The 14,120-nt window shown below is 61.3% G+C and overlaps 3 protein-coding genes across 17 annotated transcripts; 2 read left to right on the top strand and 1 right to left on the bottom strand.

Annotated features, from left to right (window-relative positions):
- Positions 1-297: 297 nt before the first annotated feature.
- SLC52A2 (solute carrier family 52 member 2) lies at positions 298-3,008 on the bottom strand. Of its 12 annotated transcripts, none has more exons than XM_081497473.1 (7): positions 2,714-3,008; positions 2,474-2,586; positions 2,064-2,254; positions 1,788-1,960; positions 1,087-1,454; positions 869-992; positions 298-789 (listed from the first exon to the last, which is right to left on the bottom strand). In XM_081497473.1, exons 3-7 carry the CDS (start codon positions 2,191-2,193, stop codon positions 502-504), a joined length of 1,083 nt encoding a protein of 360 aa, XP_081353599.1. In that variant the 5' UTR covers positions 2,194-2,254; positions 2,474-2,586; positions 2,714-3,008; the 3' UTR covers positions 298-501. The 12 variants fall into 12 exon arrangements, with proteins under 12 accessions (XP_081353599.1, XP_081353598.1, XP_081353589.1 ...); XM_081497472.1 differs by having other exon boundaries at positions 2,894-3,008; XM_081497463.1 differs by having other exon boundaries at positions 1,087-1,960.
- Positions 3,009-3,104: 96 nt separating this feature from the next.
- Positions 3,105-6,126, top strand: FBXL6 (F-box and leucine rich repeat protein 6). Of its 2 annotated transcripts, none has more exons than XM_081497406.1 (9): positions 3,105-3,526; positions 3,791-3,949; positions 4,114-4,159; positions 4,473-4,604; positions 4,679-4,786; positions 4,873-4,986; positions 5,055-5,286; positions 5,372-5,618; positions 5,881-6,126. In XM_081497406.1, exons 1-9 carry the CDS (start codon positions 3,123-3,125, stop codon positions 6,029-6,031), a joined length of 1,593 nt encoding a protein of 530 aa, XP_081353532.1. In that variant the 5' UTR covers positions 3,105-3,122; the 3' UTR covers positions 6,032-6,126. The 2 variants fall into 2 exon arrangements, with proteins under 2 accessions (XP_081353532.1, XP_081353531.1); XM_081497405.1 differs by having other exon boundaries at positions 4,114-4,177.
- Positions 6,127-7,130: 1,004 nt separating this feature from the next.
- CATSPERQ (catsper channel auxiliary subunit theta) lies at positions 7,131-8,959 on the top strand. 3 transcript variants are annotated; one of them, XM_081497497.1, is made up of 5 exons: positions 7,131-7,442; positions 7,754-7,848; positions 7,959-8,154; positions 8,312-8,397; positions 8,659-8,959. In XM_081497497.1, exons 1-5 carry the CDS (start codon positions 7,220-7,222, stop codon positions 8,842-8,844), a joined length of 786 nt encoding a protein of 261 aa, XP_081353623.1. In that variant the 5' UTR covers positions 7,131-7,219; the 3' UTR covers positions 8,845-8,959. The 3 variants fall into 3 exon arrangements, with proteins under 3 accessions (XP_081353623.1, XP_081353624.1, XP_081353622.1); XM_081497498.1 differs by having other exon boundaries at positions 7,131-7,334; positions 7,959-8,397; XM_081497496.1 differs by having other exon boundaries at positions 7,959-8,397.
- Positions 8,960-14,120: the final 5,161 nt, after the last annotated feature.

The raw sequence follows: 14,120 nt of genomic DNA, 5'->3' as shown, positions 1-14,120 counted from the left end.
AGGCAGCCCATGTGGTCTGGCCCTCGTGCCTGGCTCGCCTGGCCCATCTCACAGCCTCTGGCTGCTGTAACCTGTGTGGGTCCTTGGCCCAGACCCCAGGCCCTGGGAGCAGGCCTTCTCTGTCCCTCTGGGCACTTCTCTGTGTGTAGAGGACAGAGTTCCATGAACCTGGGAACTCAAGACACTGCCTCAGGGAGCGGCAGCCCCTCCTGAATAGGTCAGACTACGGCTCCGGCTCCGGGTCACAGGAGGTCTATCTGCATAGCAGAAGTTGTTCCTGGGATCGACTCCAACTCATGGAATAAAAATGCTTTATTGTACAAATCCCACACAGGTCCTGGACCAAAGTCCACATTCCCAGCTGGGCCCTGGCTCTGAGGCTGCTGTGTCCCCCACCTGGCCTGCAGGGCCAGGTCGGCCTGTGGAGTGTGCAACTGTCTGTGAGCAGGCTGCATGTGAGGCGGGTCTCCCCAGGGAGTGGGCAGGCAGTCTCTGTGGCAGCTACACCCTGAAGACAGGTGGGGGGAGCAAAGTACCCCCCCACACTAGGCTTAGGGGCCACAGGGGTCCACACAGTCCTTCCCGCTGCGGAACACTTGGTAGATGCTGGTGGGAGGGAACATGGCCACGGCGCCAAGCAGGGAGCCCACCTGGATGGCCACGCCAGCGGCCAGCAACGCCGGCTGGCCGCCACCATGCAGCAGCGAGCTGGCAGCCACCTTCACGTACGAGAACACGCCCAGACACAGAACCCACGACACCACCTGGGAGGGTGGACACAGTAGCAGGCTGAGCAGAGATGCCCTGCTCTGAGGCAAACCCCTCCCAACGGCCACCCTTTTCGTTGCCCTGTCCCCAGAGTACTCACCACAAGAACGACCCCCGCAGAGGTGCCCACCAGGGGTGGGCAGGGGCTCAGGACTGCCAGTGCCATAAGGTAGGCCCCAAAGACCACGCCCAGCAGAGAAAGACCACCCAGCCCTGCCAGGGACCTGCCAAGGGTGAGTCAAAACTCAGAGCTGGCTGTGCCCGGCCCAGGCCCTCACCCCTAAATCCCATCCCGAGGGACCTGGGCTCCCTGTGTACCTGCATAGAACACCCATGGCCAGAAAGCAGGCAAGTGGGTTGGCAGCACTGCCCAGCACCACAGCCAAGTGGTAGGCGAGGCGCCCGTAAGGCAAGCAGGAATAGCTCTGCACAGCGGGCAACACACCGTTGGTCAGAGCGTTGGTCACAGCCAGCAGGCCCAGCAGCAAGGCACCATGGGTGGAGAGCAGCCTGGGGGCCACAGGTTCTGGGCTGGGAGTGGTGTCTGCCGCCGGGCTGGGGGGTTCCTGCAGGGGCGAGGCCTCTTCCTCTTCCTCCTCCTCCACTCCTGGGGCTCCCACCCGCAGGCCAGGCCCTGGGCCGCCCGTGGGTACAGATGGCGGTGATGGCAACAGCAACAAGAGACCCTGGAAAGCGGCAGCTGAAATGACCAATAGAGTGGACAAGATCCCAAAGAAGGTGCTGGCGGGAAAACGCTCTGGGAAGTCGAGAGGGGGCCCAGGGGTGCCATTGGTGGGGGTCGGTGGGCATTCGAGGCGGCCCACACCCTGCACTAGAGCCAATACACAGGGCAGCAGGGCGCTGAGGCCTTGACCCAGAAAGAAAGATCGCAAGAAGGGAGGCGGCAGGTGGCTCAGGAAGGGCAGGAAAGTGATGTTAGAGGCACAGCAGGCCAGCGCCAGCACGAAGGCCAGACCCAGGAAGGCCACGGAGTGCACCTGCCCCGCCACTGTGGTCACCTGTGGCCACAGCGGGGCCAGCAGAGCCGTGCCCACCACACTCAGCGCCTGCACCACCTGGATGGGGACCCGCTCGCCCTTGCCCGGGGCCAGCCGCCTCCACACGGTCACCACCAGGAGACCCAGGTTCCCCAGAGCCACAAGCACAGAGAGGTAGGAGGGGAGACTCCAACCTGCAAGGAAAGAGGCAGCCGTGTCAGGGGCAGGATGCCCAGGGAAGGAGAGCAGCTGCAGCCTCGTCCCCCGCCCCACCCCCCCACCCCCACCCCTACTCACCCTCGGGTAGGTCTTTCACCACCACAGGCAGCTCCACCCAGATACCATTGACTGCAGCCCATGAGCCCATGCCAAAGAGGGCTACCAGCAGGTGGGTCAGCACCAGACGGCCCAGCGGGGGTGCTGCCATTCAGGCCAAGGCTGGGGCCTCCAGAAGAGCAAAGATCACAGCCAGCTCTTCTTTTCCCCACCTAGGTCCAAAGAAGACGCTTCGGCTCTGGAAACTGAAAACCTGGTCTGGCTTGCAGGGAACAGGCTCGCATGCAGGATCACAACAGAAAAACACAAAACAGGAGTAAGGAGAGGACCAGACAGCCAAGACCTGGGATACTGAGTGGGGTGCCAGGGGTGGGGTATGGGAAGTAGGAGGGGCCAAGCAAACCAAGGACCCGACACCAGGATACACGTACCCCGTAAGCAGTCAGGGTAGCGGGAAGCGCCGAAGCCCAGGGGAGAATAAGTAAAGAGGGAGATGACCTTCGGGTCTGAGGGGCCGAGACCGCCGCCGCCACCACACTCGCGCCTACGAACACGGAACAAGGACTCGGGGACAGGGCGCCGCACACCGCTGCGGCTTCTGCGAGCCCCGGGACAGTCGGAGCTGAGTCGGGGCTAGGGGTATGACCGCGGCGGGCACCGCCCTGCCCTACGTCGAGGAGCGGCGGAGCGCCGACCAGTGCGCCCAGGTCCCGCGCCTTCAGATCCTGAACCCGCGCGCTGCCAGGCCCGGCGGCCGTCCGTCCAGCCACACTCTGAGGGCGCCGCCTCCGCCCCGGGCCACGACGGTAGAGCTAAGACGCAGCTGAGCAGGAGCGAGAGTCGCAACTCACCCGCCCTAACTCGGCGAGCGCGCTCTCCGGGCCGGGCCCAGCGCCGGAAGCCCCAGCCCGGAAGTCAGGTGCGGAGCCCCAGCGAGGGTCCGGCCCGAGGCCCAGGCCCCGCCCCAGGCCCCGCCGCGCCTCCCGCCCACGCCCTTCCGGCGCAGGGCCCGCCCCTTCCGCTCCCCGAGGGCCCGCCCCTTCCGCTCCCCGGGCGGAATCTGGAGGCCGGCGGGCGGTTATGGCTTCAGGGGCTGCAGGGCGGCCCCGCCGGGCTGGGCGCAGAGTCCGGGTCGTGCACCCGGCCGCGGCGCGGACCCGCTCGGCGGAAGACTGGTGGTGGGATCGACTTGCTCCGAGCGGCTCAGGGTACCACCTGCTGCAGTCGGACAGCATGCTGCTGGTGCTGCCAGGCCCGGGGCCCTCCCGCCCCCGCGCGCAGAGGCGCGCCGCCCGCCGAGCTCAGCGGCTGCGGTCCCCGGGGTCCCGCGCGGCCAAGGCCAAGCCCAGGACCGCGCCCGCGCCCGCGCCCACGCCGCTTCAGGAGCCCGACCCGGGCTGGGGCGACCGCATCCCCCTGGAAATCCTGCTGCAGATTTTCGGGTTGCTGGTGGCGGCGGATGGGCCCATACCCTTCCTCGGCAGGTACCCTAGGCCCTTTGCACGCAGCGCCGTAGCTCAGGCCGACCGCCCAGGCACTCGGCGGGGGCCTGAGCGCCCACACACGTGTCCGCGGCAGCAGTCTCAGGGTCTAGTTCGAACCCCCGGGGCCACACTTTGAACTGACCGCGGCGCTGTGAAAGTTGGGGGGGTGGGGCAAGTTCCTCTTAGTAAACCCCATAGCAGCAGCCAATGAGGGCTAGCGTCGGCCACAGACGGTCCGGCCCCTGAGCAAATCCTTTCTCCCAGGGCTGCGCTCGTGTGCCGCCGCTGGCACGAGGCCGCCTCCCAGCCTGCACTCTGGCACACCCTGACCCTGTCTCCCCCGCTGGCTGGCCGCCCTGCCAAGAGTGGGGCCAAGGCTGAGAAGAAGCTCGTTGCTTCCCTGGAGTGGCTTATGCCCAATCGGTGAGGAAGTCCATCTTTTTCTTACTCCCAAACATCACTTTTTGTGTTGTGTGAAAGCCCCAGGCCCCTTCCTGCATCCCTGCACCAAGGGGATGGGCGGGGAGAACGCTGGCAGAAGGGAAGCAAGGAAACAGCCTGCAGCTCTGCCTTTGCTGTCCGCCCAGGTTCTCACAGCTCCAGAGGCTGACTCTCATCCACTGGAAGTCCCAGGTACACCCTGTGTTGAAGGTGAGAGCGCGAGGCTGCCCTACACACCAGCCATGACACTCTGGGGTTACCCAGTACTTCCAGGAAGTGAGTCAGGTACCGTGGGGGCCAAGTGATGCCCCATGAGAATGCCTGCTTGGTTTTCTTTTTCTGGCATTTCCTCCAGGAGGGAGGAGTAAGAAGTGGGAGCACCCAGGTAGGCCTGGCATGGCCAGAAAGGAGCTCATTGCTGAGACAGTGAAGTGGCATTGGCACTAGCCATTGGTCTCTTTCCCTTGCCCTTCTCCAACCCCAGCTGGCCCTCTGTCTTCCACAGCTGGTTAGCCAGTCCTGTCCTCGGCTCACCTTCCTCAAGCTTTCTGACTGTCATGGTGTGACCCCTGACGCTCTGATCATGCTAGCCAAAGCCTGCCCTCAGCTCCACAGCCTGGACATACAGCACTCCATGGTGAGCCCTATGTTCCCAGGGGCCCCAAGGAACCCTGGGCTGAGGTGGCAGGTACCCCTGTGCTGGGTCCCTAGGTGGAGTCCACGGCTGTGGTAAGCTTCTTGGAGGAAGCTGGACCCCGAATGCGGAAGCTGTGGCTGACCTACAACTCCCAGACAACAGCTATCTTGGGTGCACTGCTGGTAGGTTGGTGACAGCCAGGAGCAGAGCTGGGTGCCAAGCCAGGGACTGCCACACACCCAACCTCATGTTCTCCCCACCTCTACAGAGCAGCTGCTGCCCACAGCTCCAGGTCCTGGAGGTGAGCACTGGCCTCAGTCACAACATCACTCCCCTCCAGCTGCCTGTCGAGGCCCTGCAGAAAGGCTGCCCCCAGCTGCAGGTACCTGACGCCCCACCTCTTGCACCTGTCACCCCCCTCCCCATCTGCAGCCTGGGCTTCACTCCCAGGTGCTGCGGCTGTTGAACCTGATGTGGCTGCCCAAGCCTTCCGGGCGAGCGATGACTCCTGGCCCAGGTTTCCCCAGCCTTGAGGAGCTCTGCCTTGCTAGCTCAACCTGTAACTTTGTGAGCAACGAGGTCCTGGGCCGCCTGCTCCACGGCTCCCCTCACCTGCGTTTGCTGGATCTGCGTGGCTGTGCTCGGATCACGCCTGCCGGCCTGCACCATCTGCCATGTCATGGTCAGTGCTTCCTGGGTGGCAGGTGGGCAGGCGGGATGCAGGGATCCTTGCCCACCCAAAGCTCATGCCCACTCCTCACCTCCAGAGCTGGAGCAGCTTCACTTGGGCCTGTACGGCATGTCAGACCGGCTGACTCTAGCCAAGGAAGGCAGCCCTCTGCTCACCCAGAAGTGGTGTCACAGTCTGCGGGAGCTGGACTTGAGTGGCCAGGGCTTCAGTGAGAAGGACCTGGAGCAGGCCTTAGCTGCCTTCTCAGGCACCCCTGGGGGCTCCCACCTGGCCCTGTGCTCCCTCAACCTCAGGGGCACTCGGGTCACGCCAGGCACAGTCAGGTTAGCAACCTCCTAGTTCCTTGGAGCCAGTATAGCTTAGCCCCCACCCTGGGTGGCCTGCCAGCTCCAGGGGTCTGAAAAGGGAGCCCATACTGGCCAAGCCCCTGCTTGGGGTTGGCCTCAGGGACACCCAGGGTATTGAGGGTGGGCCTTGATGGGTGTAGGGGGCATAGCCAGCTGTGGTGCAAGGGTAGTGAGGGCTCCCTAGACTTGTTCAGCCTTGCTGGTGCCTCACCTACCGTGGCCTGCCCTGCCCCCACAGCTCTGTGATAAGCAGCTGCCCAGGTCTGCTTTACCTCAACCTGGAGTCCTGCCGCTGCCTTCCCCGGGGCCTGAAGCGGGCCTACAGGGGCCCAGAGGAAGTCCAATGGTGCTTGGAGCAGCTACTCACCAGCCTCCCCTCTCCCAGCTAGGCAGCTCCAGGCCCCTCTGCCAGCCAGCCCTGCCCTGCCTCTTTTCCCAGTTTTGGATATTTGAGTGTTTTGTTATAATAAAACCTTTTCTGGAACTCTTGTGTGGTCTTTGGGATCAGAGTTGAGGGGACAGGGGTTGTTCCTGGGGGAACTATTTGGGGATAGCCCCCAGAGTTCCTGAGTTTGCCTGTGGCTGTGCCTTGCCAGCTCACTCCTGGACTGAGTGTGTGTGCCTGTGCGTGCCGCACCCTCAGGCACTAAAGTGAGCTGCCTCTGATTGTACCTGAGGCTGACTAGGACACCTGGCAATGGAGAGAGGGTGACCACGCTCAGCCATGGGCTCCTTGTGGGCACCTGCCTTCTGATTTCTCTCCAACTTAGGCCTGAGGTGTCTCACTCTTAAGGCTGACGGACCCGAGTGAGGGACAGGGACTCGAACACTAAAAGGCCATGACGCGGCGCAGGGACTGGAATACAACTGGGGCGGGGGCGGAGCTGAAGCGAAGGGCCAGGCCAGAGCCCCTGGCCTGGCCGGCTGTGGCCGGACTTGGCGCTGGAATCGCAGGCTGGACCTGCCTGCAGGCGGCCCTGGGCCCTACATGGGGCGGGCTGTTCCGGGCCGAGCCTTGAGGGAGCACAGGCCAAGTGGGAGACCCCAGGGGTGCCTGAGAAGGCAGCTAAGGCCTGCTCCAGGTCCTCACTGAAGCCCTGGCCACTCAAGTCCAGCTCCCGCAGACTGTGACACCACTTCTGAGTGGGCAGAGGGCTGCCTTCCTTGGCTAGAGTCAGCCGGTCTGACATGCCGTACAGGCCCAGGTGAAGCTGCTCCAGCCCTGGAGGTGAGAGGAGTGGGCATGAGCTTTGGGTGGGCAAGGATCCCTGCATCCCGCCTGCCCACCTGCCACCCAGGAAGCACTGACCCTGACATGGCAGATGGTGCAGACTGGCAGGCATGATCTGAGCACGTGATGTGAGCCAGGCTGTATAGGAGGCCTCCAGTGGGGCAGGGGCTAGCCGGGAAGTTCACGCTAACCACAACAGAATGGTCCCTTCTAGAACCCACTGCCTGGAGCTTCTAGAACCCGGCGCCACGCAGCCTAGACCGCCACCTGGTGTCGCTCCCTTGCCTTCGCCTCAGAGCTCTTGCCCCTTCCTGACCGCAGCCCTGGAGGCATTATTCTCCCAGGTATGAGCGTAGCTGTGGGCAGTGGGCAGTGGCATCAGACGAGCTGCCCAGCTGACCGCCCGTACCCGACCCAGGCCCCCAAGGGCCGGATCAGCGGCCTGCCTACGACCTCTTTCGGTAAGCCCTTCCAGCTCTGGGCCCAAGGACTCTTCTGCACCGAGCGCAGCCTCGCCAGGCGTCTCAAGAACAACAGTTTCTACCCGTTCACGCAGCAGCAACCTAACGGTGCGCGCGGACCAGAGTCAGGGACCGGGACTCGAACGCTGAAGAGGGGAGACGGGGCGGGGACTGGAATCCAACTAGAGTGGGGCGGGGGCAGAGCCAGGGGCGGGGCGGGGGACCCGAGGGGGCGGGACCAGAGTCCCGGTCCCGGCCTGCTGCGGCCCGATTAGGCGCTGGAACCGCAGGCTGGACCCTGACCGTGGCCCCGGGCCCTACGTGGGGCGGGCTGTTCCGGGCCCGAGCCCTGGCGCTGCCACCTCGGGCAGCGAGCAGGAGCCCGGTGTCCTCACGCGTCCTTGCCGCGCCGCCCCCAGTCTTCGTACTCGAGTACTACCTGGACACGCTGTGGAAGGGGACGCTGCTCTTCATAGTCTGCATCTTGCTCATCAGCTTCGACCTCGTGAGCGAGGTCTGAGCTCCCGGGCCCGCCCCCCCCCCACGATCTTCCTATCCCGGGGGCCCCGCACCACCCCGTCCCCAGCCCAGCGGCGGCTCATGGAGTCCCCGCGGCGCCCGCAGGTGCAGAAGCAGGAGACCTGGGGCTTCCCTGCCTACGGCGTGGGCGTGGGCCTGTGGCTTATGATCTCGTCGCTGCCGCGGCGCCGCCTGGTGCTGAACCACGCGCGCGGCGTGTACCACTTCTCCATCCAGGGCCGCACCGTGTGTCAGGGCCCCATGCACCTGGTCTACGTGCGCCTGGCGCTCAACTGGGACGGTGATGCGAGGGAAGGGCCGCGGACTAGGGGAGGGCGCGCAAGGGACGGGAAGCCACGTGGAGTGGGGAGGGGCGGACACGGAGGCCCACGCCCCGCCCCCGGAGCCCCGCCCCCGCTCCCCAGAGCCGGGGGGCTGAGCAACTTGCCCCTTACCAGCCTACCGAAGGTGCTTCTTCCAGCTGGTTCTGTGCGGCCACAAGCTGGAGCCGCTAGTGCTGGTGCAGCTGTCGGAGCGCTACGAGGTGCGTCCGACCTAGCCCGCCGCGGGCGCAGACACGCTTCTCTCCCCTCGGTCCAAAGGGACGCCGACCACTGTTTAGGCTCTTAAGATGGGGCCATTTCGCAGGTGGATGGTGCATACAATGGGCTCCTGGCCCGGGCCCTCAAGCTGGTAGCCGGCAGAGAGGGTGCCAGGGCTGACGGGCAGGGCTGGAGGTGCGGTTTGGTAAGGGGAGGGACGGGCAAGAGCTGACCTGACCGCCACTCGCCACCCGCTCACACAGCAAATGGAATACCTGGGCCAGTACATTGCCCGGAAGCTCAACATTAACTACTTTGACTGCCTGGCCACGTCGTACCGGCACGTGGTCCGCCACTGGCCGCTGGGGACCGCCTTCAGCCCGGGCATCGTGCTGCGCAAGGCTGGTGCCTACGACTGGGGGAACCCTCAGTGGGACCCGGACGTGTGATGCTGCCAGCAGGCACCCACTCCTCTCCCACTCCAGAAGGCGTTCTGCCTTCTCCTCCAGTCCTCCGCCTCCACCCCACCACTGGCCTTCTCAATAAAGCGACCTCTTGCTTCAAGCCTGGTGGTTTTCTTTGTGCGAGTCAGGGCTGCCTCTCCAGGATCCTCCTCTCCTGCACAGCTCACAGGGCCTCCAGGGAGCCTGCCAGAAAGCAACCAGGAGTTTGGGTTGGAAGATGGTGGTATGGGACTGAGCCTGACAAGCAGCCAGGCATCTAGGACACCTGTGGGACACACTGCCTTTCACGGTCAGTAGAAGTGCTGACCAATGAGCAGAATCTACGGTCAGAATCTGATTGGTCCAGTCTGGGCCAGTTGCCTTTTCTAGTCCAATCAGCAATGAGAAGGGCACAGCCAAAGGTCAAGCCCTGTGTCTACTGGTGAACTCCACTCCCCAGAGTTGCTGCTGCCCCCTGGGCCAGAGCTCAAGGCCTGCTGGGGGACAGGCCCACGGTACCCCTGGGGCATGCACCTGCCTGACTTGTGGGGCCCCAGTCCCACATTCTCTGAGCAGTGGGTGCTTTTGCTTCCTGGGTACTGGAGGCTGCTGTGGGAGCAGAGAAGTCAGCTCAGTTTCCTGTCAGGGTTTTCCCTCAGGACCATGCCCATGACCCCAGTCTGGTCTTTGTGCCTTATGCCAGCTTAATGTCCCTGGAACCAGGACCACCTGCATAATTTGCAGGGCCCCATGCAAAATGAAAATGCAGAGGTCCTTGTTAAAAAGTTATTAATTTCCAGATGGTAGCACTAGAGCATAAAACCAAGCGCTGGCTCCTGGACCTCACGTCACATGCTCGTGACACTGGCCCTGCCTGGAACCCTGGCTCAGCATTGCTCACTTTTTGGCTGCCAGCATCTCTGCCCATCTCTGGAGTGGAGTCTGGAGGCTAGGCGGATGGCTTTAGGCAATCCCAGGGAGCAACTGTTGTTCATGGCTCAAGGCTAGGAACCCCAACATCTCAGGAGGGGTTCTACCAGAAGATGGGCTCAAGAGGTTGGGCAGAACCCAGCCGTGGAGGTACTGGGATAGGTTGGGGGTCAGTGCAGCAAGGGAGGTAAGAAGTGTGGAGTATGAGCCAGGGGCTCGGCTGCTTGGCTGAGTGCCTGTGACTGAGCCAGGCCTGGGATGCCCAGGCTGTCTGTCAGATGTCAACAGGGGTTAGAAAGGCATGCCAGCTGCTTGGGCTCCAGAAGGCCGCTCGGTCAGTCAGTGAGGCTTTAAGGTTGTCTTTGGTTTCACCCAGTGACCCAAAGCCTCTGCCCACTTGAAGCTGATGACCTAAGGGTGACCCAGGTTGAAGCGCCTACTCCTTTGCTGGCAAAGTGGCTGGAGGAGGGTGGGGTTCCTTCAGCTAGGGAATCAGGGCTTTGCAAGGATTCAGCATTTGAGCTGATACGAGAAGTTGTGATCTTGTGGAGCTCTGGGGGAGAGACTTCTGGGAAGGGGGAGTGTGAGGGTGCGCTGCAGGGGGGAACTGGACGTGCAAGAGAAGACACAAGAAGACAGGCTGGGCTGAGGAAGGGGGCCGGGGCCTCAGGAAATCGCTGGGGAGTTGGAAGCACAGATGCACTGCCATCTGAGGAGGGTGTGGGGAAGGACCAGGAGGCTGCAGGAATTGTGCAGGGAGAGAAGGGCACAGGGGAACAGAATTGTGGGCAGGTCTGAGCTCCACTGAAGCCATAGCAGACAGGATTTGCTGGCGGGCTGGATGCAGGCTGGAAAGGAATCCAGGGTGGGACTTGAGCTGGGCAGGCAGAACAGTGAAGGAAGGACTCAAGGGTGGAGAACAAGTGGATACAAACAAGCACCCTGATCTCGGGTGCTTCAAACAGCAATGATGTAATTGTTGTCATGGTTTTGTGGGCTGGCTGGGCTCAGCTGTGTGGTTCTACTCCATATGTGTAGCTGGAATTGCTCATATGGCTGCATCAGCTGGGATCTCAGTTGGGGCCAGAATGTCCAAGATGACCCCCATCCTCTAGGGCCTCTTTTCAAGTGGTGTCTCAATATTCAGCAGACTATCCTGCTGCTGGTTTGCAAGAGGGAGAGTTATAAGCAGACAAGACCCAGTGTGCCACAGTGCACACCATCTGCAAGCATCGTTCATACTACATCCCAATGGACAAGCAAGTCATGTGGCCAAACCCAGAGCCAGAATGGGAAGGGTCTACCAAATGTGTGAACACCAGCAGGATCCTGGGAGCCACAAATATAAGTAGCCCACCACAGTCCACCATCTGACTCCTCCCAAGACCTCCAGCATCTCCTCCCATACCAGAACTCAGTTCAGACTGCAAGTCCAGGATCTTGCACCTAAGTCAAGTCCACATACAGATGAGGTTTCTCAGGTGTCCTTTCTTGGGTATGGCCCTCTCAGGGGTCACTGTCCTTCGCTGCCCAGTGCCCAATGTCTTGAGGCCCGTTGTTTCATCTATTTTGTCCAGTTTTTAAAAAATATTTATTTTTGGCTGCGCCGGGTCTCTGTTGCTGTGTGCGGGCTTTCTCTAGTGTGGAAAGCAGGGGACGCTCTCTAGTTGCTGTGCTCAGCCTTCTCATCGCGGTGCCTTCTCTTGTTGCCGAGTGTGGGCTCTAGGGTGCTAGACTTCAGTAGCTGTGGCTTGTGAGCTTACAGAGCACAGGCTCAGTGGCTGTGTTGCATGGACTTAGTTGCTCTGTGGCGCGTGGGCTCCTTTTGGACCAGGGATCGAACAAGTGTCCCCTGCAAGGCAGATTCCTAACCACTGGACCACCAGGGAAGCCCTATTTTGTCCAGTTCTCTAGTTGTTCCAGGTAGGGTGGTAAATCTGGTTCCTGTAACTGCACTCTGTGCTGGAAGTGACATCCATCTTAGTTTCTCTGGAGCTCAAGTATTCTGATGCTTAAACCAAGGCCTGACCCTCACCACCCTCTGCACTTTGGCTGCAGAGCTGGGAGCCTGCCTCAGTACACGCGACCAAGGGGCTGGGCCTTCAGTGGCTAGACAAAGCTCTCCGCCTCTTGCTGTCCTCCCTCTGAGACGTCAGTAGAGCTGAACCACAGCCATCCCACCCCCGGTCCCTTTGGTGATTGCTGCTCCTGCACTTCCTGAACACGAGGTCCTGGGCCTGCTGCCGCGTGTCCTCCCTGCTGTGTGATCCCTGCTCACCACTGGCCAAAGGTCTAACCATCGGACCTCGGCCTTCTGCTTGGGCCTGTCTGTGTTCCGCCTGCACCACTGGCGGGTCCTTGCTGCCAGCCAGGCAGTGGGCGAGTCTGCCCAAGTTCCTGCTGCCTGCCTTCTTGGACCGTTCGTTCCTGACTCTTGTCTGGGTTCTCCAAGAGGCAGCCACTGAGGCAGCAGTGTGAGGATGTGCCCCTTGGTCCACCCTGAGGAGGAAAGAGAGGAAGCAGGAGGGCCAAGGCCAGCCCAGCACCCTGCGAGGGCTCCAGCATCAGAATGGCTCACCAGAGACGTCACGCATCAGGCTGAGACGCCAGGCCTTTGCCTCCTGCACTGATCAGCCGTTGGGTGCTGGCCACCACTAGAAGGCTGAGACGTGGGGCCAGGGACAACCCCTGGAGCCTCTGACAGCTGAAGGTGTCCCTCATAGGCAATGGAGCCAGAGTCCTTCCCAGGAGGACCATACAGGCCATGTGTCATGTGTGCACCTCAGAGAAAAGTCCCAGGAGTAGCAATGGGGGATGGGACATAGGCCAGCAAGTGTTCAGAAGACCGACCAGTGCCCTTGGTGAGGAAGTGTAGTCTCAGGTTCCTGTGACAGTGAGAAGGTAAACAGGCAGCAGAGAGGAGGCCGCAAGCCTGGTCCTGTCTGGGGAGACCAGGGGAGGAGCCTGCTCCAGGCCATGGGCACCAAGTTCCAGAGCAGATGTTGAATGAAAGTGGCAACCCCGTGGCAAGGTCAGGGAAGCGAGAGTACGGGGCCCACACTGTATCAGGAAGTACAGGCTGCTGGGCCACCACCCACCAAGCCTCTCTGTAGCGCAGGAGGGGTGGCAGCCGACTGCCCGCTGCCAGAGCTGGCCTTTGTGGCCTTGGCGCTGGCCTTCCCCTGGTCACCTTCTCCCTTCTCCCCAGGGCTCACTCTGTCCCTGCTCTGGAGTCTCCTCTAAAACTCCCCAAAGAACGGTCCTGGACTCGAGTGCCCGGTGACTTGATCGGGCAGACACCATGTTAACACGTGGAACTCAGGCACAGAGGTGTTTCAATTCTTTGGGAGTTACAGCTCAGGCTGAGGATGAGAGATGGAGACTGAGTGGTTCTGGCAGCTGGATCCCTTGGACTGAGGAGGGACCTAGGCCACTTTGGGGTGGCTGGCTTCTCCAATAGGTCCTTGAGACCCTGGACACAGCAGGCTAAGGGGATGCCCCTCCCCACAAAGGAAGCAGGCAGGGCCTGGTGGGACTTCCTGGTATCCCCAGGCAGGGCTAGATTGACTCAGAGCAGGAGCTGGGGGTCTCTGATACAACAGCCAGGCCCACCTGCTCTCATGTCTTTATTTCCTAAGAGAAAAGTGGCATTTTGTGATGGGGGGAGAGACAGAAAGGAGCCCAGATTGGCTGTGATCTGGTCTTAGGTGATGGTGGTGACAGGCACACAGTCTGACGCTCTACACTTTTGTGCATATCTGATATTTTCTATAATTACATGTAAAAAAAAACCAAACCAAATCCCAAAACCTGAATTTTCATATTTGTGGTTTAATGTCTTTTCTGGTGAAGCCTCATTTCTTGTGTAGTAAAATACCTATTAACCCCTGAGGGTATCAGCATTTCTATTCCATACAAGTTCACCTAATACTAGTTGTTTCTACCATCAGAACAGTAACCATTGCTGTATTTACTGCTCTCATTTTCTACTACTTTGATGTTCACCCTTGTTTTTCCTGGTCTTTTCAGGCAGAAGGTTTCAGTTGTCTCATGGTCTGGCCTCCCCCTGTAGCTCTGATGTCCTGCCCCAGCAGGACTGGGTCTTCCTCCCCACCTTGTCCCATTAGCCCCTCCCAGCACACATCACATGTTCCTGTTGGGCAGTAAAGCCCCCCCCCATCCTGACACCCTCCCCCAGAGTCAGGCACAGCTCAGTCTTTGCTCTCTCCCTTCCTGCCGGCCTTCTCTGGGGGCTGCTTTTTCTCTCTCTACCTTGCCCCCACGCCTGGAAGTGCCACTCTCTGTTCCTGCTGCAGCCTGCAAGCCCCTGAGTCCTGGCTGACACGTCCATT

The sequence above is a fragment of the Giraffa tippelskirchi genome, chromosome 6 (genome assembly GCF_054371585.1).
Source record: "Giraffa tippelskirchi isolate mGirTip1 chromosome 6, T2T-mGirTip1v1.2.pri, whole genome shotgun sequence".
Classification (NCBI taxonomy): domain Eukaryota; kingdom Metazoa; phylum Chordata; class Mammalia; order Artiodactyla; family Giraffidae; genus Giraffa; species Giraffa tippelskirchi.
Note: the sequence above shows the minus strand (reverse complement) of the source record. Positions and strands in the feature narration are given on the sequence as shown.